The following is a 22,106-nucleotide window of genomic DNA, read 5'->3' as shown; positions in this document are numbered from 1 at the left end:
ATTCAAAAAACATCTTCCATTGGTGAACTGAATTTTATAGTGGCATTTTGCATTCAAAAAAATATTTCTGTTCTAGTTAACGACCCTAATTCCAATCCATCTTTGCCTTCAGCCTTTAAAGAAATTATGTTTTAGCTGAGGATGATGATTCGGTTAAACCATCGAAACTAGTCCTGCGAAAATTTGAAAATATAACGCTGATTTTTGTTGTTTGACTTCTGAATTAGACTGACGATAGTTTAGGAATCTTTCTTAAAAAAATGAGCGGCGAAAACCATCAACTTGCATTTGATGAGTAACTTCTACATTTTCATCTGCAAAATTCGCTAAATTGCGGCATGGTGATTTCGTTAATACATAAGTACCGTAATCTGATTGAGTATGATGCAAAATATATTTCTGAATTAATTTACGCAGCCGAATGAACTTATTCTTCAAATTAAACTACTTAAATAAAGTAAGTAAATTACTCAAACTATTTTTCTGCTTGTTATAACATGGGTTATTTCTCTTTCCGGTGTTTTTTGTAATTGCCATACTAGGCTAGGCATGTGTGGGACATGCTTATCCTACGAATTGCATCCCGTGACAATGACATACAATGTATTAACTATCACACCAACCATGTAATGTCAAGTTTTTGTAAGGAAGATATTTTTTGTTTGCTCCCGGGAGTAAAAGTCGTAGTTTTTATGAATGGTATCATGCATACACCATCTTTTTTGTGCTTTATCTTTTATTTAATAATGTGCTTTCTGAATAAGTCACGTTTGTTTTTGTTTTCTGAACCTTTATTTGTCGGAGCTGGCATTATCCTTAATTTATAGACGTGAGTGTATTTAGAATATTTTTTACGTCTGCCAAAACATATAATTAACCAGCAGAGGAGTAACAAATTATGAATAACTATGCTTTATGCAAGAACATAATAATAGCTCAGTTGTGTAAATCATCTGAAATATTTCACATTACGTCTATTACCATTCATGCAGTGAAAAATAATTGCCACAGACTAATTGCTACTACCTAAGAACACATTTTCCTGCCAGAACGTAGTTTTCTAAATGAAAATTTCCTTGGGGAATTTTTTCTCTTGATGTACAGTACTTACAGGACTTGTGAAAAATTTCAAATCTAGTCAAAAAGCTTTCAAACAGCGTAGGAAATTGTTTCTCTTCAACAGCACAGCATTATCAAATAGCAGACTTATACTCTATGCAGTTGAAAATATAAAAAAATAATAATAAAATATACTGAGGTATTTCGAAACTTTGAAATCTCTCTATACCTTTACTATGCCTTGGACAAGGCTGATAAAAGTCTGACGGATAAATCCTTGAGACGGAATCAAGTACAGAAGATACTGCAGATATCCACCGGGGGTTGCATGTGTGTGAGTTGCTGTAATTAGGACATTGTCTTCTGAATACAGATTTCCAAATTTTTCTTTGAGAGCTTTCGAAACCTAGAAAATAAAGACAATTTATTAATTTAGGGAATAAAAGTAAATACACAACACTAAGCACTTCGTAATTTATGAGGCCATTTCATAATTGTATGAAAGATCCATTAGTTTTGTTGCTGGTGTTGCAGGATCCTTATAATTTTAGGATTCTAGTTTTCTCAATGAATGGGCTAGCCGCTTGGCAGGGTTTGTGGTCTTTCCTGTGCGTAACGTGAATACGAGCCAGATCCTTTTAATACGAGCCAGCCTTCCATGTAAGCATTCATTCCCTTAAGCAAACAGTCCTCGAATGTTCTAATTTTAATATTCAATGTAAGATAATACTGTCGAATCTCGTTGTAACCATTACTCATTATTACTCCCATTCCATTATGATGACCGGTACCAAAAGCCTTCGAATGCCTGAAATATATTACATCTTTTTTTATAGCATTTATTTATTATAAAGTTCTTTTGCTTTAGTACACAAGAGGTCACTATAAGGAACATCGACTATAATAATAAAATACATGCAAAAAGCCTAATAAGTTTCAGTAAATTAACTGATCTGTTGAATGTACTCATATTGTTTCATTGTAACATTGCAGAGACACGGGGTAACATCGATGGAGAAAACATAAAAAGGATTTGAATTGCGGACTCGTCGGATGTTTTTTCATTACACCGCGCGGAAGGGAGAGGAAAAATATATTATATTCTTCCCCCTTAAATAGAAGACTGGGGATGAGAGGACGCAATCGTCAGAGACCAGTAGGACGAGTTTTGTTTTGTTTTATACGGGCGCAGCCCTTCCGCCTGGTTTGTTGAACCTTATGAAGAAAAGAGGGCGCAACCCTTCCAACAACAAACGACACGAGCCGGCGAGCCGGCCGTGTCCAGTACGACGAGTTATCGTCCACTAGCTTCTTAGTTTGGGCACTACTTGTTGAGTTATTAATAATTATTTCAATGTCAAGAAATAAGGCTCACAAGTGGCCGAGCGGTTTAAGCCGCTGAACGTTGGTAGTTCGATCTAGGTTCGAATCCCGGAGAACAGCCTAGCTACATGGGTGTTTTCGTGGTTTTTTCTGATTTTTAATGTGTATAAGAGCTAGTTTTTTTAGAAATTCCTCCTCGAAGGTACCTCTCCTTTTAGGCAGATAGCACCAGAGTGCTTTGCCATAACTAAATATACCAAACCACAAACGATGTCAAGAAAATGAAGAAATCCGCAATGTCTTTGTCGGGATTCAAGACATTCCGATTACGCGTCGGACGTGTTTCCAATAACACCGCGAAGGCGTGAAGTAAACAGAGAGAAAATAACTTTATAACATGACAAAAAAAAAAAAAAAAAAAAAAAATAAAGAAAATGAGTCGATTTATTGCACTAAACTATTTATTAAAAATCGGTTGTGATTTTAAAGAAAGTTACTTGTCTTAAAATTAATGAAAATACATCTTTCGTCTCCTATTATAGTAAAAATCCGAGGTAACACACCTAACTGTGTAGAAGTAAAAGATTTATTTGTGTCATCGAGGGATTTCCGTACGCGCTGTTACTAATCTTTGTTGCTTAAAACAGCAAAAATTTTATTTTTGGCTACTAAGGAAAATCGTTGATTTAAATGACCGAATATCCTTAATACGGAAAATTTACGAAAAATTAAAGGAAGCGAGATAGATAGATAGATAGAGAGAGAGAGAGAAAGGACTGCAGTTATGCTTCCCACGATTAAGTTCACTGTTGTGTACCTTATCTATTCCACGGTCAGTTTCTTTCGAGCAGTTACGGTTACAGGTGAATTAGTACATTGATGGTTCTTTAACCTCACGGTCAGGTAGAATATTTTCGTTTCCTACCGCGCCCTTTCACAGAGGACTTCATAATAAACAGGAAATTGTAACGCCATAATTCTTTTGAACAAAATTCTGAAAGATGTTTCAGTTCAAGTAGGTTGCCAACGGTCCTTCTGAAAATTTTATTGAAAAGCAGAAATTGTTTAAAAGGTCGGCTGAAGATATCCACAATGGATTAACTTATTTCTTAACGTGACTTTGTGTTTATGAAAGCATTAAAAGTTAAGTGTTGCCATTTGTTAGTTACAAATTAATAGATTGAACTTAAAATAGAGCATAACGCAAGGCAAGATATGTCACTATTTCTATTACGAAGCTTCGATTTTAACGAATTTCACTGATAAATGAATTGCATGGTACTTAAAAACATTTTTTTTTTTTTTTTTATTGACAGGAAAAAAAAAAAGGCTATTTCAATTCTTAATTTTTTTCTGCTCTCGAAGGGATTAATTACGGTTGTATTATAAGGTATTTCGTCCACCTTCTTGGCGAGCCATCGTGGTGTAGTGGTCTGCACGCTCAGCGCGTAATTTAGAGGTCCGCGGTTCGATTCCCGGCGAAGGCGTTGCTAATTTTTCATCTTGCCTGCTTCGAAAAAAATCCTAATGTCTCTACAGTGGTAATAGCTATTTTCAATAGCAGAGGACTGTGTTGAGGAATGTGTCTTTCATATATGAATTCCCCTATGCATGAAACGAATTCTTGGATGTTTTCCATTAGAGAATAATATGCGCGAAATAATTTTCTGCAGGAAACACAGAAAAGTGCAAGACGAGTCACACTTTATTTGATTTTTTCATGTGAATTCATGTGAAGATGTCAAAATAATAATAATAATAATAATAATAATAATAATAAAAACCGTTTGAACACATCTTAGACGATACTATTACCTGTTTGCAACCATTTAAGTAAATACCTGCAAATTTAGTTTAAAGGAATTAAGAAAAAGTTTATGTCGAACATGATCTCCACACCCTTAATATCAAAATCTCATTTTAAAGAAGCAAATACTCAAAAGTAATAAAAATCTGATGTTGGAAAAAAAAGAGTTTTTGTTTGTGGTCGAACAGATTTCAGCTACAGACATCTAAAATATATTCTAAAAATTTCCAAAGAAGCTTGAAAAACAATATAAATAACTAGACTAAGTCTGCGCGACAATTAAGTGTTTAATTAACTGCTTTATTTCACTTTCACTATCAGGATATAACTTGCATACCTTAAAGAAATACAAGAATCTATATATAGAAAGAAGACTGTCTGTTTGTGTGTTCGTTTGCTCGCGATTAACTCAGTCTCTACTATAGCTATCGTCACTAAACTTTTTACAATTCTTTTTTAGGTCCTGGAAAAGATCAATGTCCACTCCCCCCTCCAAATAGCTAAAATCAGGGATATTAATTTAAAACTCTTCAAAAGCTAATTTTCATGATGAATGAGTAACATTCATGTAAATGAGTGAACATTTTTCCGAGTGGCAACAGTCTCGCACGCTGGAGATAAATATCTGTTTCATTTCGAGAAGTGTTGCCACTGCTCGCTCTCAAATCGCACAGTTTGTTAATAAAAAATTTGTAAGTTTTACAAAGTCTGTGTTTAAAGGAGAATGCCTCTTTTTGTGTTCGTTTGTTTGTTTGCTTTATTGATTTCTGATCAATCATGATCAATTTTTTTGGCACATTTAATGACTAATATGGAATATAGGTGAAATATTGGACGGAACGTGAGCTTTTAAGACCATTTTAAAAGAAAGCCGAAAATTTTTAAAAGTGCTTGCCATTGTTGCTGGTATAATGAGAGAGAATTAGTTTATTTTTCAATCGAAATTTTGTATGTAGGTTCCATATCGCATCAGACTGAAAAATGCGTGACTATGAATCGTAATTTTTGCATCATTATTAGAGAAGGATTACAGCGGTATCGTTCTCTCTGTTGTTAGATACATTACTCTCAATCTAACTTAATTGGCATCGGGTACTTCCGCTAGTAGTACATAAAATGACAGTGCGGTGAGGCCTGCAATCTGCCGTTGTGAAAATATTAAATCTGCAGCAGGGTTTAATTGGTTGCTAAGCTACCACGCTAGTGATATGCTGATAGCTCATATGCTGATAGCTCAAAATAATCTATACATTTTATTGAAAAAAATAAAAATAAAAAATAAAAATTCTTAATCTCTGTGCCTTAGCTCAAAATAATCTATACATTTTATTGAAAAAAATAAAAATTAAAATTAAAAATTCTTAATCTCTGTGCCTGATATTTCAAAATACGTACAATGTTTTAAATTTACCGAATCGCTTTTTCAAAATGAAAAAAAAAATAACTTTTGCTTAAACATCACTCAAATTCACTTTATATCAGTCTTTTATAGTTTATTTATTAGTTGTAACTTCCATTATTATTAGCTAAGTAAAACTTAGCTAATAATAATGGAAGAATGAGACTAGGAACTAGAGAAGTAAGTCAATTAAAAATTTAATATTTATTTCTTTTTAAAAGTAAATACTTAATTTCTGAAACGATTTTAAAATACACGATTTTATTGAATAAATATAATTTGGAACATACCTATTCAATAAATTTCACCTTAAGAACTCACCTAGTCACGACCAATTTCATCAACTTTCATAATTAATATCCCTAGAGTGAACAAAATAAATCTGGAAGCTTTCAGATTTTATATTACACCCAAAGGGGCGTTTTTTTAACGTTTTGTGTGTTACCTATATTTATTAAATACCACGTTTTTCCCACTTAACCGCATAAAATTCAATTCAACAGCAAAATCACAAAATATTTTAAAACAGAGGATCTTTGGAATTCTCAATAGACAGTATCGCGCACTGGAGATAATTTTTTTTCTGTGCAGTGTTGCCACTTCTCGCTTTGAAACCGTTGAGTTTGTTAACCAAAAATTCGTTAAAGTTGCACAAAATGTGAATTGCATAATAAAACAAATTCGAAATTCAAAATTCGGATGTCCAGGTGCCTATATTCGGGTGCCGGACTACATTATTCAAAATTTGATGGCTCTAGGTACCGTCGTTTTTTTCACAATGCGGGTAACATACATATATTCCATGGAGGTAGGAAAGGGAGGAGGGGCCATTCCGCGCTAGAAGTGAAGCACTGCTTTGAAGCTTGGGTCACCAGACGGGGTGTTTTTTGTTTACATTCAGAAGCTCGCTTGACAAAATTCTGATAGTATTTCGACACACGACAGTTCCATAGAAATCGAAAAAGGGACACTCTCGCATGAAAGAACCATTCATAGTGTGATGGATAATAGCAATTTGTATAGTTTACTGACATTTACGCAAAAATCACATCTTGGTTATTTTTCGATAACTAACAACAGCGATTTTGATTATGAATTTGTTTTATAAAAGTCTAAGCTGTTGCACTACAAAAATATAGATTTTAAGAAAATTGCTAAAAGAGATCTGCCAAAATTTATTTTCTAGAAGATTTGAAAAGTTTGAAACTTGATGGCTAAATGTAAATATAAAATTATGTATGTTAAAATATTTGTAATTAGGCACATAGGTCAGATTAAGTTTTTATTAAATAGAGTAACGCATGCAAGGGCTATCTGCCTAAAGAGAGAGATGCCATCGTGGGGGAATTTTGAAGAAAAACTGACCTTTGAGTGGGTATTAAAAATAATACTTATAATTTTCATTCAAATTATATTCATACATATTTTTTATGTAAAACTTTCGGGTGTATGCTAAATTAGTGTAAATTACTTTACACGAAAAATATAGTGAATGCATAGAAATTAAAGATTTGCACATGCCGGAAATGATAAATAGGAAATATGTATGGGTATTTATGCATGTGCTTGCAAAAAGCATGTATCTGCCTTTGACAAAATACTTAAATATTCATTAAATTATTTATAAATGTATTGAAATGAAGAATTTATTCACTTATAAACAACTGCGAAAGTACTGTGAAGAAATCTAATGATTAAATGTATCTAATTTATAATGATTATAAATGTTATCTAAATATATAATAACCTTAATATTGAATTGTAAACATAAATTGAAATCCTGTTGACAAATACATTATAAAACTATTTAAGCAAGAATTGTTCGTATTGGAAAGCAATCTGTTAAAAGGTATTGTAAAGCAAATGCTATGAGATGCGCACTTAAGAACGTAATAAAGAGTTTTGGAATATGTGTTGTTGAAATGAAGGGTAAAAAAAATATGATAAGTATAATTAAAAGAATTATTCCCTTTACATTTTATAATAACTCAGTTACAAGTTTTAAATAATATTAAAAAAAAAAAAAAAAAAAAAAAAAAAAAAAAAAAAAACTTATTTTACTCCCTTTTAGAAATGTTCAGAGAAAGTCAAATACTATTTTCCTAATAATTCTCTAATTTAAAATGAACCGAATAGAGCATTAATTATAAATTGACTTACATTTTTCGATTTAAAAGAAGCCAAAAAATCATGTCATATTAATGAAAGTATTTTAGGAAGAAGCTCTATAAATAGAAAAGAAATAATGCATAATTTTAATATTAATAATACAATAAACTTTGATCTTAATTTTTGTACCTTAACCGAATAAAATCGAATTACCTTAATTTTTTTTTCTAATGTAATTAACGAAAACTTGTGAAAATATTTTATTCAAATTAAACCATTCTGAGAAAACTGTTCTGTGAAAAGTACAGCATTTAATTCCGTTCAGAATGAAATGTTGTTTAAAAATATGTTGTTTTCACATACTTAGGACTCTGAAGTGTTGTAGAAAAAGAAAATATATACATTTATATGTATATTTGCGACGTAAATACAAAATATTTACACCCGAACGCGTCAAATCCCATATAACTCAATGGTAAATGACCCAATGTTTTGGTCCCCACGTAGGGATCGCCGGTGCTTCAGAGCAGGGTACGGAGAAACTTGTTTAGGGCGACTCCTTCTTAATTCCTACCTCCATGATATATTCATACAGTTTCTTCATTATTTAAATTCTTTAAATATAATACAGGGTAATAAAACTTGGTGGCAACAATTTAAAAAGTATTTCGGAGTTTATAGTGAAACGCCATAAAAATGCCATTTTGAGACTAATAACCCTTCTGTGCTACTGCCCCTTCGGGCTAAAAATGGTTTGGCTAGGGGGGGGGCAAGAAACAAATATAGTTTTTATAATCATTTGTTTTCGTACATGTGACAAACTTTAAGACCAGATGCAGAATTCTTTTACGACAATCAGGTTTCACACGAAAAACGGAAATTTATTATGACTATAGATGAATCATAAATAAACTTCAAAGACTGTAATAATGGTCAATTTACTGTCGTGAAGAGACAGAAAAAGACTTGAAAATTTTCCAAGAGCCCAAAGAAAGCTTCAGTTAAAGACTTATGATTATACCTAGTTTTCCATGCAATAGAATACTAAAATTAAGAAAAATCCAAAGAAACAATGCTTTGGGTTGGATTTGGTGACTTGAATTTGGCCAAGCACACGAAGGTTAATAAGAGAACATGAATCTTCGAAGGGAAACTAACTCATATTAGCGTTATACATACGGAAAACCACAAAAACATTTATGAAGTCGGCCTGCGATTGGAAGTAAACAATGTTTCGACTCCCATGTTTTATTCACATAATATAAAAGATGTTGATCTCCATCAGAACAAAGCCAAGAGTAACACATTATATCTATGTAGAGTCATGAGATATTTTTTTGGGGTGGGGAGCAGGAGACGTGACTGTACAGTGCCCTCGCCGGGACTCGAACACTGGACCTCTCGAATACGCGTTGAATATGCTTGCAGTAACACCACGAAAGTATACAGAAAGAAGAGATAAAATACCCTATATACGTTATAAGCATAGGAGAAAATATATACTCCCCCTTTGATAAGGCGACTGGGGATTAATAGACCCAATAGCTAAATCCTATTGGTGATGAATTAATGTCCATTCACTTTTAGTTCGGGTGCCACTACAGATATTTTTTGAAGTTGAACAAGTGAAAAATTAGCAATGCCGTTACCGGGACTTGAACCCTGGACTTCTCGACTACGCGTCGCGTGGGCTTTCAATTATACCACGAATGCATGCGAAAAGAAGGGGGAAAAAAAGGAAAGAAAAAGGAAAAAAAAAAGAAAAGGAAGGTCAGTATAAAGTGCATACGCTTTTCAAATGTTCCAGGAAATTCTGTTGTAGCCAATGGACTATCGTGTCAGCTAAAAACAATTGATAAACTAAGGAAATCAGCACGACGTGAGTTGGAAAACATTCCCATTTCTCAGCTAAATTTGTCATGGAATTCGTCGTGCAGCTGGATATGGATATTAATAAAAAAGGCTAACAGAATGAGCACTTAGGATAATATTTATAATATAATTAATTATTTTGCTGCATCATAACGTTCACATGTCTGAAAAGATCCTCTATAGCTATCGATTTGAAAATCTGAAAGTATATGATTTCAATTTTTAATAGATTTTTCCTTTCCACATAGGAAAGATATCAGTTCACGGAATATTTTATGCGTTGTGCTGGTATCTGAAGGATCGAAGAGTCAATTTTTTATTTCTCAAGCTTTGTTAGTTTGAGAACATTAGCTTGTAATTATTGGTTTACAACGTTTTCTATTTTCTATTATTCTAAGTTCAAGAAATTTTATTAAACACTTATTGCCTCACTTTTAACTGATTCTGAAATTTTTGGCGTTTGAACTGGCACATCTGTGTAACAACAATAGTTTAATAGCACATGAAATGCATAGCCATAGACAATACCTCGAAAGGCACATACAGATGAATAACAGAATAGGTATAGATACCATCCCACAATAGATCAAATGTTATAAAACAATAATGAATGACCAAGGACATAAAAATGAGTAAACCAAGCATCAAAATGTTCAGTTATTACAAAGTATATCACTATCTTGCTTTTGATTATTTTCTCTCATCGAAAGTCATTAAACAGATTTGAGAATTAGAGCATGGCATAGAGATCAAGATCTGAAACCGTTGGCAGTCCACGAATCTTCCTTGATGTAGGTCAATGTGAAAGGTCGTTGACGTTTGCATCCGGGTCACCTCTAAGGGGAGAATTGTGTGATTTTTACCTTTAAAGAGCTAACTGTGATAATATGTTTTGCAGAAAATTAGAACATAGAATTCTGAAGCTTTCAATTCTGGTTTTCAATTCCATGAAGTTAGTTGAACCGAGTAAGAAGTACAGTATTTCAAATTTCATTTACTGGCATTTTAAGAAGTTCAAGGAAATCGGAAACTGCCTTTCTTGTTTATTTGATTAGTTCTTCAATTACATTAAGCAAATGAAATTACCATAATTTGATATGGTTAGTTAAAATTGGGTTAACATATTCATTTTTGCTTCGACGCTTGTATCATTTTTACTCTATTTCACCACACAAAAAGTTGAAGGGTTAGTTTCATTTTCCAATTACTTTTACTCTTAAATATCCTCTTAAGTACATCTTACACGTGCTTCAAATTGAAATTAACAGTAATGTGGTTTTCAGATCCGAATAAATCAATTTAAATGTAAACTTTTCTGCATTTCGCAAGACGATAATATAAAGGCTGAATTTAATGTTACATAGTAGAAAGACAGAGGGCCCTCACAACTTGAGCGACAGTTTAACAAGCTTTGCTGCTCCGTTTCTATCTTATACATTGTATAATTAAATTTTATATATTTAAAATATATAAAATTATATATATTTAAAATTTATCAATCGTCATAGTATTTATTATGACATATAAATGTCTACCGAGAGTGCAGGCGTTACTAATTCTTCAAGCAATCCTTAATTGTTACAGAAAGGTATTTTATAAAGACTATGCTACTGTATGATTTATTTTCAGTCCGTACATTGCTTTTTAACGAGTTATAAAATCAGGCTAGAATGTCTCAAAGTAAAAAAAAAAAAAAAAAAAAAAAAAAAAAAAAAAAAAAAGAAAATTAAAATCTATTATAGCTCTAAATTTGATTTTAAAAAGTGAATGTAAGCAAACATTACTGCAACTTACAAATAAGACAACACCGTAGACAACTTCACATAATTATTTAAACGAATAGTAGGGCTTCTTTCAAATTTTTAGGAACATTTGATTAGCTTTTGATATAACAGACCGCATTAAACTGCAAGTGTCCCATTATTTGAAACGAAAATAACAGCTCCTGATTTAACAAATCTTTATCAGTGTGATATCTTGAACTTAAAAAATCTGACTTGCAGTCTAAAGTATCTGTAGCAGTTACAACTACACTAGTGGGCAAAACTTTAAGCAACTTTCTGATTTTGACTGTAATTCCACAAAACATAAAGTGGGAGGCATGAAACTCATCCTACAGAGGCACAATGTAATACTTGAAAGATGAAGAATGTGCAGTAGCAAAAAATGAATAGTACGGAATATACTACATACGGAACGAGCATACGGTGCGGAATGAATAGAAAAAAGCTTTATTCACAGAGTGACTTGGTACAAAAAAGTGTGTGGCCTACAGGGAGAACAACAAACCAAAGAGCCTTAATAAGGGATATGATTTTCCGTAACTGCAATAGTTGCGTTGCATCGTCTGTCGATACTTAACAGCAGATTATCTAACAGTTCTTGAGGTAAGAGTTTCTGTTCTTTAAGGAACATCTGTTTCAGTTGTCTGGTATTCTCCGGAGGTTAAGATCGTGTTGCTAGGTGTCTGCCTAAAGCATTCTACACATGTTCAATGAGATTTAAATCAGAAGAGCACGTTGGTCGGTCATTCCGTGGATATCTCCACTTTCTAAAAGCTCTTTAACAGCAAAAGTTCTGTGTTGCCGTGATTTATCATCCATAAAAACAAAGTCGGAGCTAATGGCAACCGGAAAAGACACAGTGAGGAACGATAACGTCATCATAGTACCGATTTCAAGTAAAGGAACCTCTGTCGAAACTGTAGAGCTTCGCCCGTCCTTTCATCATAATGCCTCCGTATATAAGCACGACAGGACCACGCCCAGAAGGTCTATTTCCCTGACGCTAATGGGATGAAGTGTCCCTATCTCTTTCCATATGAAATGGAGTTGAAAATCGATTGCCAGAATGAAACGACTCTAATCGGTAAGGACACTAAACTCTATTGAAGAGGTATCCGCTCTTTTTGTTCTCTACACCAATGTAAACGGTTACAGCCGGAAACATCGCGGAAGAAAATGTCGCGGAGAAAACACTGCAAGGCGAAAACGTCATGGTACAAAACAGCGTGGGAGAAAAGAGAGCAAAGAGAAAACTTCGCAGTTCTAAAACATCGTGGTATAAAATATCGTCGTCGAAAATAAAGCGGTTCGGAAACATCGCAGTTAAAAACATCTTCATCGAAAATATCGTTGTAAAAAATATACATACAAATCATCGCATGACGATAGCATCACACACACATGCGTTTTTCAGGTTTTAATACAAATTATAAATGTTATAAATGTATATTCACATATTCGTTGTTCAAGTTATAAATGCATATTCGCATAAGGATTTGGAAACGCAAGAAATATTAACGACACTTTAAGAACAAACGGAAACAAAACAAGATATAATTTTTACTGAAATAATATCAGATTAACAAACGTGAAAGAAAGTAATTTAAAGATTAACTAAGCAATTTTTATAGAGGTAACCTCATGAAGTTATTTATTTCCTTTTTCTAAAAATTTTTAGGCTGTATTTTTCATGAAAAATTATGAGTAAAATTTTATAAAAAAGACTAATTTATTAATGACTTTTGTTAGTTAACTATGTAAATTTAAACTTCTCTGAAGTGGTGTAAGTTGCATTAATTTTCTACTCATTTTAAATTTTTAAATGCTTAAGTTTCCTTCTTACGTTTTCAGCAAAAGTTTATTAGTTCATACAAAAATATGAAATATAAAAGTCAAAATCTTTCCTTCTTGCGCTTCCAAGTTATGATGCAGAAATGCATTTACAGCTTTTAAAACCTAAAATCGCATGTGTGTGCGATGTTATCATCCTGCGTTGATTTGTAGGTACTTTATTTTTACCACGATATTTTTGCCGACGATGTTTTTAAACTGCGAAGTTTTTGAACAGCTTTATTTTCGAGGTCGATGTTTTGTACCACGACGTTTTTCGCCTTACTTTGTTTTCTCCGCGACGTTCGTACGCGATGTTTTTGCCGCGAAGTTTTCGGCGGGCACCTTTATGAAATTGTTTGGCTACAGTAACATTCGTCACGGCCAACTGGATATAAAGAAGGATTCACGAAGGTCACGTGAGATTTATACTGTCCAAAAATCTCTTGCCCCTCTCTGTGATTGTCACAAAAGCGAGTTAGCTATAAAATTTTCTTTGCGGCCAAAACATAGACAAATTTGAGTAGCACAATTAGATTTCTTTTACGTATGAAACATCAGAATAAAAAATTCCTCGGAGCATATATGCGAATCCTGTCATATATACAGAATCATATTTAAACGAATTTACTCCTGAGACATATTTACTTTGTTTTTTTCCAAGAACTCTGAAATGAATAAAGAAAGCAAAAAACTAACAATAACTTTTACTGTATACTGATATCGTTTTCGCTGCCAATGCGTTTATGAAGTAGTGCTATTTTATAATATTTATATTAATCAAATAACTATGCTATATAATATAAGCAAGAAAAACGTTCTTGGTTTACTTTTCCTTCCTTCTTGGCAGGTGACCTAAATTACAAAAAAAATTTTCTAGAAGTAAAGATGCGGAAGTCAGCTCTATCTTGTTATCGTCCCGATTTGTTAAGATTAATTTTTTTTAAATTCCTCTTACACCGGAAAGCTTCTCTGTGGATTTTTTGAAAGGAATAAGTGAATTTACATATGTTATATGCAAAATAAATTCAGAGTTAAAGAATTATTAGCTGACTGAATAGTGCCAAAAGCGATCAATACGACAATTAATTGAGAAATATCCAAAAGCTTTAAACATAATAAAAAGAATATAACATTCTTTCTACATTCTTTTCAAAGTGTTTCCGTTTCTGAGGGTTTCTGTATAATAATTCTTGCTCCTCCAGTGGTCGAGCAATTAATCTGTTACTGGTAGTTCGACCCGGTTTCGAATCCAGGCGAAAGGCTGGTTACGTAGGTAGATTTCGTGGTTTATACTATCAGGTTCAATGTTTCTTCTAATCTTCTTCGGAAACATACAAGGACCTGACTAGGAACAGAGAGCTTACTAAAGCTATGTTCACTAATTGTAGTAAGTAGACAGGATACAGACGAAGGGTATACAAAACCCTTTATTTTTCTTTATATACAATGACTTCCGTACTTCGGAATACAATGACCCTCCACTCGGGGTCTAACGTAAAAGATATTAAAATAAAACTAAACTCAAATTTAACTTTAGAATAATACACGTGTAAGATTGGCCTTATAATAACAGGAAGCGTATGTAGCACAGAGACTGTGAACACTACAATACGTTTAATTTATCAAGAGGATTAAAACCTCTGGCCTGGAAGGCAAATAGCAACTGCGTAACTTCTAAGGTAAGCGGCCTGCTTCGAACTCACTGCTTCCTCTCTCATTCTTGGCAAAAAGGCCACACTTAAATACTTGGCGTTCGCCAGACAACTTTGCATAAACTCCTTCACGCTTATAATTCTGGCTGGAAGTAGAAAATAAGAAGTGATAGTAAAGATTTAAAATAAAATAAACGTTAGTAAAACTTAAGATCCTTACATACTTCCCGCCAGAGTTAATTTGTTTGAAACTGAGGTCTAAAACGACCTTGTTGAAAACTTTTAGCTCTAAAAACTAACGCGAGGCCAACCTTTTACAATCATAACTTAGCTAGAAACTAGAAATTTAAAAGAAAGAAATTTGTTACAATAGCAGCTCCCGGGATATACAACAATCTTTTTTTTTTCATCTGTACTGCATCTAAACAGGAGCTTTATTCAATTCTGGTTCCTTCCAGAGATCTGGAAGGAAAACTAGTTTAATGAAATGTTACAGAATGACATTGCAAATAACATATAGAATATACTTCTCTTAACATTCTTATTTCATTCATGACTATTTTAATTATCTCTCCCCGTGCTCTCTGACATGTGTTGTAAAAGAACACCAAACACGAATTTGTTTCTGTCTACGTGTGCCACACTTCCTCCTACAATCAAAACACTAACGTGTTAAAATTCAACACACGAGACCTCTTAACACACCCTACTTTTCAACTCTAAACCCTGAGGTACTATTCTAAAAGTGGCTAACTCTAAAGTGTAGCGTCAGAGAGCCTAACTACATCATTCAACCTTTACCACATATTTGCCATGATTTAATCTTTACAGTCACACGAATAACAAATTTTTAACAATACTTTCACTTTTACCATATCACGGTATTTCTTAACATTTAAAATAACAGCTCACATGTATATAAGAACATATCAACATGCCGTTAATTTTACACATTTGAAAACATACATTAGTAGTACATTGTTAACTTCTATTCTTTTCAAAGCAAGTGCCAATTCTTTCTACATTGAAATAATACTACATTTCAAAAAGTCTTTCAGACTAAAACTTCTCTCTTGCTAGAATGTTTTAAATAAAATTTATACAATAACTTTTTTTACAATATTTAAGTTCTTACACAACGCTATTATACATCAATTTTAGTTTTACGCGCGAGTAATTGAAAAACATAATAAGAAAATCGGTCACAACTCATTTCTCGCCCTTTCGGCGATAAAGGTAGACCTCGCATGAGGTAAAACTTCTTGAAATCTGCCACTTGCAGTAAGAATGAAAGATTAACTCAAGTTTGCAAAATAACATAAAATTTTACTTATCTTTGTAATATTCAGACATCCTTTTCTGGGCCCAGTCTTTAAAGGTATAGCAGATAGTAGCTTGGTTGATCCTCCTTCTTGTACAGGCTCGCCCTTCAGTGCTTTCCTCTGGAAGCTTCCGTTTTTCACCAGTACGGCCACCCTTGAACATCTTCCTTTTGTCCTCTGCTTGTGGTCTTGGCCGTTTGAAGGCAGCTGGTCTTGGTGGAACCGGGAAACTTCTGTCGTGATCCTGCTTGGACCTCGTTGTTGGCCGTTCAAATTTTTCTTGTACTTTTTCCTCCGCCGCTGATGGCCCTTCCGCAGTTCGGCGACTTTTGCTGCGGAGAGTTCTGTCGGATGAGTCAATCTTCCGTTTCAAAGCCGGGTTATAGTTGCCGTCATTTCTCCTGGTCCTCTTCACATACGTCGTCCTTCTCCCTTCTTCATTCTGGGGGTGTTCGTGAACTCTGTTTTCTGGACGGTGGAACGGCTTCTTTTTCTTTTTACCTTCAATTTTTCCGCGGGGCAATTTTCTTTTCACTTGCTTCTGTCTCTCATTGAATTGCCCTTGTACTTGTCGTTTTCCCACCTCTGGAACTTGTATCTGCTGTGTCTGCCGTACCGGATCCTGCAAAAGATCTGAAAAGATTTTCATTTTATTACGATCGAAGTAGGGTTTAATTTGATCAATATTTGCGAAACAGGTTTCACCATTTCTTGCCTTTAACACTACAACAGCGTGAGTTATTTTTTCTATAACATATGGTCCTTCAAAGCGTGGAAAAAATTTGGCAGTTTTATCTTCAGGTGCTGAAGAAAGTGAATGCTTAATTTTTAAAACTTCATCCCCTACTTTATAAGTTACTCCCCGTCGTTTCAGATCATAGTATAACTTCTGTTTTCTTTGTGCTACTTCCGTATTCTTTTTTGCTTCCTTTATTAGTTTTTCTATATCACCCATTTTAAATTCTGGGGCTCTTTATTGCACATAAAATAGTTTATCTAACGGTGTTATAACCTTTCTGCCTAGAAATAACTCAGCAGGAGTTTTGCCCGTTGTATCATGTTTTGCGGTCCTAAGGGCGAAAGCAAATTCATTGACATAGTTATCCCAGCTTTTATGAAAATTTTTAACATAACTACGGATAATTTTCACTATATTTCTGTTGACCCGTTCCGCTATATTTGATTGCGGCCGATACGGGACCATTTTTATATGACGTATGCCCAGTTTTTGGCACATGTCTTCAAATATATTACTTACAAATTGAGGACCATTATCCGATATAACTTTTAGGGGCGCCCCGTATTTTAAAATATATTTATTTAAAATAGAATCGGTAACTAATTTCGCGGAGGCTCGTTTTAAGGGAACAATTTCGGTCCATTTACTAAAATGATCAACCATAACAAGGAGATAGCGACTTTTGTTTAACTGACTTTTTGGGAAAGGGCCCAATAAATCGATGCCGATTATTTCATTTGGAAATTCGGATTTAATACTATTTAGAAACCCGGCCGGGCGGAAATTAATATAATTAACGGCTTGACATGTTGGGCAGGACTGGACATACGCCCTTGTTAACTTTTGCAGTTCAGGAAAGTAAACTGCCTCGCGTACGCGTTGGATAGTTTTTCGAATACCAGCATGAGAAGCTAAAGGGCTGTCATGGAGCTCTTGCAGGATATTTAATCTAAGACTAGCTGGGATAACAGGTCGAAATTCGTTGTTGGAATTCGTAGTTTTTGTGTAGAATAATAGACCATCTATTAGTTCGTAATGGGCCGCCCTATTTCTTATCGCCACAATATCTTGGTGGCTAAAATTTTCAGGATCCTTCAAATACTCATAAATACTTCCAAACTCAGGATCCTTACCCAGTTCGGTTATTACAGTTTCTCGGGAATTTATTGTACACGCTGTAAGCATTTCAACTTTTACGGTATTACCCTGTTCGTCTAATTTAATTCGTGATAGGGCATCTGCTACGATATTTTCCTTTCCGGGGGTATGCTTGATTACCAGATTATATTCTTGCAGCTTGAGTGCCCATCTTATTAACCTTGGGGATAAATTTTTCCCTGAGTATAATCTAGTTACCGCCGCATGATCAGAATATACTGTTATCGGCGCCTTTCCAAAATAGACTCGGAACTTTTGCACTGCTAACAGAACTGCAAGTGCCTCTCTCTCGGTCGCGGAATAGTTTCTTTGTGTTTGATTTAAAGTTCGGCTAAAAAATGCCACGGGCTGCTGATTTTGCGAAAGTACCGCTCCTACCGCATAATCCGAAGCATCCGCTGAAATTTCTAAATTTTCATCCTTTTCAGGAAATTTCAACACAGGGGCTTGCGTTAATGCTTGTTTTAATTTTTCGAAAGCACTATTGGCGTCAGCCGTCCACGAGAATCTTGCCTTTTTCCTTTTTAATTTTAACAATGGCTCAGCGATAGCCGCAAAATCTTTTATAAAGGACCTATAATATGAACAAAGTCCCAGAAAAGAAGAGAGCTTCTTTGCCGTGTTTGGAGTCGGATACTTTTGTACAGCGATTATTTTTGATTCATCTGTCTCGATCCCTTTTTGCGATATTTTGTAACCTAAATATTTTAATTCAGGGGCTGCAAATTTGCACTTTCCGACATTAACTTTTAGACCGGCCTCATTTAATAAAGAAAACACCTGTCTTAAATCCTGTATATGTTGGTCGAGATTATCACTAGTAATAATGATATCATCTAAATAGATAAATGTGGACTTTCCAAGAACAGGTCTTAACACAATGTCCATGCATCGCTGAAATGTTGCTGGGGCGCCTGAAAGGCCAAACGGCATACGCAAAAATGCATAAGTGCCAGACTTGGTTATAAAAGCAGTCTTAGGCACGTCCTCAGGCCTGACCCCTATTTGAAAATAACCATTCGTTAAGTCTAAAGTCGTCATAAATTTGGTTGATTTTATGTTCCTTAAAATTTCTTCTATAATCGGTAACGGATATACCGGATATTTCGTTATGGAATTTAATTTACGGTAATCAATAGCGAATCTCCACCTTTTTGGATGCTCCAAAGGATAATCATTATTTTTCTTACATAAAACCACCGGGCTAGCATAACTACTTGAGATGGGCGTTATGATCTTTTTACGTAGCATATCGGTAATATGCCATTCTATAATTTTTTCCTTATTCTTATCATACCGGTATGGTTTTTGACGAACCGGCAATGCATCTCCGGTGTCAATACTATGGTTAGTAACCTGAGTAAATCCTGGAATATCACTAAATAAGGAAGCAAATTCACTTACCACTTGTCGGATTCTATCTTGCTCGTCATTATGCAGGTGGTCAAGATTTAACCTTGGCGGTTCAACCCTTTCTACACGCACTGGTTTCATCGTCAGCTTAAGGGACGCTTCATTAAAATCCAGTGTAGCTTGTGCGTCTGAAAGAAAGTCTATTCCTAGGATTAAATTTGCTTGCAAATTCTTTACTATAAAAAACATCACCTTTACTTGTTCGTCCTTGATACGGATGTACAAAGGTACTTTACCTACGCACTTACATTGTTCTCCTTGCGCCGCTAATACTGTTGTATTATCCGCATTATATATGCGGTATTTGCGAAAATACTTTCTAAAAAAGACTTCTGCCACACAGGAACACTGCGCGCCGGTATCCAGGAGTGCGGTGGCCGGGATATTATTTACCAAGACTTCAATCTTCGGAAGAGTTAAATTTTTCACCATTACTGTATTTAACTTGTAGGAAGAGGGGTTTTCGTGGCCTTCGGATTTCCGCACCCTCTCGTCAGCAGAAATCCGTTTTAGTTTAAATTATTTTTCCTTTCGGTGCTTTCCTTCTTTCTCCACTGGCCTTGAGACTTTTTTCCTGGGTTGCTATTGAACTGTCGACGTTCGCCGGCTGTTTTTGAATGCTCGGGTTTCCTTGCCCACTGATTCGCTTTTTCTCCGTAGCCATGTGCTTGAGTTTGCTGTAGTCTTGGCGTACCAAATTGGTTTCGCTGTTGATATTGGCGTCTTCTTTCGACGTCCGCCGTTCTTCTACTTTCAAACTGGATTGCTAGCTCAAATAATTTTTCCAGTGTAGTCGGATTTCTCAATTCAATAAAGTCTTGCACTTGGGGTAGTAACCTCGGCAAAATCACTTGAATTATTTCAGGATCCGGACGGTTTCCATACAAGAGCTTGAAAACGTGAATTTTTCTTAAAATAAAACTCGACATGTTTTCCATTCTTTGTTGATATATACTGAAAAGTTCTGTTTCTAATTTCGCACGATCCCTTACAACAGGGAAGGCTTTTAGTAGGGCAGTCTTGAAATTTTCGTAAGTATAGGTGGGACTTCCTGCTTGACCCAAGAGACTTCTTCCGATACATTTGAACCAGTTAAGCGCTTGGCCCCTCAAAGCGCTGGTAGCTAAGGTAACTTTCTGAAACTCGTGCACGGGGTAGAGCATGAAGTGGTCATCCAATTTTTCCAAAAAACTGGTTACCGGTGAGTTTCCGTTAAATGTTGCTTCTGGTTTCATCGAAGCGCGCATGGTCTGGACGATGTACCCAAATCCTTCCAGGGCGGCAGCTGGCATTTCTGGATTCTGAGCCGTTTCTGCAGGCAGCACAGGTTCTTCTTAAAATTCGGCCATGGTTATTCTTCGTCGGGCGCCACTATCAGGTTCAATGTTTCTTCTAATCTTCTTCGGAAACATACAAGGACCTGACTAGGAACAGAGAGCTTACTAAAGCTATGTTCACTAATTGTAGTAAGTAGACAGGATACAGACGAAGGGTATACAAAACCCTTTATTTTTCTTTATATACAATGACTTCCGTACTTCGGAATACAATGACCCTCCACTCGGGGGTCTAACGTAAAAGATATTAAAATAAAACTAAACTCAAATTTAACTTTAGAATAATACACGTGTAAGATTGGCCTTATAATAACAGGAAGCGTATGTAGCACAGAGACTGTGAACACTACAATACGTTTAATTTATCAAGAGGATTAAAACCTCTGGCCTGGAAGGCAAATAGCAACTGCGTAACTTCTAAGGTAAGCGGCCTGCTTCGAACTCACTGCTTCCTCTCTCATTCTTGGCAAAAAGGCCACACTTAAATACTTGGCGTTCGCCAGACAACTTTGCATAAACTCCTTCACGCTTATAATTCTGGCCGGAAGTAGAAAATAAGAAGTGATAGTAAAGATTTAAAATAAAATAAACGTTAGTAAAACTTAAGATCCTTACAATACAAAAGGAAGAAGTTTTTTCAAAACAGAAGCAAGTTGTCCTTAGAAAGTTTTTCACGAATGTTTCTCTCTCCTTAGGCAGATATTCTTCATGAGTTTTGCCGTATTCTTATAACCTAACCTAATGTAACCTGTTGTAAATATGGAATGGGCGTGGAACTCGGCGGAATTTTTCTCAGTTTTAAATGTATTTTAACCACGATTATTATTAACCGGTGTCTTATTAACCGATTATTATTAACCGGTTTCTGAATACCATCAATGGCATTCAAATAATAACCTTTGACCTTTCACTTGAGGGAAAGAAATCTAGATGTGCCAAATCTGATAGGTAATTGGTGTGTATGAGAATCACGATATTTTTCTTTGATAGAAACTGCTTGATGAGAATAGAATTGTGTTATCGTATATTATCATACAGCAATAACCACGTTTTCTACAAAACTGTTTCAAGCATAACGCGATGAATTTTTCTTATGAAATATTATATTTAATGCGTCTTTATGAAATATATCTGCTTCACAGGAAAAAATTCCTTGTGAATTATATTTTTCTAATAAAAAAGTGTCAGCATAGTTACTCAAGTTTTCTGAAACCGAAGTTTCTGTGATCGGGACAAACCTTTTACAACTGAAGGCAGGTGACTACCATTTTTTCTCAACATAGTAAGCTAAGCACCAAA

At 34.7% G+C, this 22,106-nt stretch overlaps 1 protein-coding gene across 1 annotated transcript in view; it reads right to left on the bottom strand.

Moving 5' to 3' along the window:
- Window positions 1–22,106, bottom strand: part of LOC118182382 (neutral ceramidase-like) — a 116,683-nt gene that overhangs the window by 54,929 nt on the left and 39,648 nt on the right. Inside the window, exon 3 of the mRNA XM_035351725.2 lies at window positions 1,289–1,465. Within this exon, the coding sequence (XP_035207616.1) occupies window positions 1,289–1,465 (177 nt within the window). The remainder of the gene's footprint in view (window positions 1–1,288; window positions 1,466–22,106) is intronic.

This window comes from Stegodyphus dumicola, chromosome 1, assembly GCF_044657685.1.
Source record: "Stegodyphus dumicola isolate Sdum_Otavi_A_Nest chromosome 1, ASM4465768v1".
NCBI classification, from domain to species: Eukaryota; Metazoa; Arthropoda; class Arachnida; order Araneae; family Eresidae; genus Stegodyphus; species Stegodyphus dumicola.
This window is presented reverse-complemented; position numbering and strand designations above follow the sequence as displayed.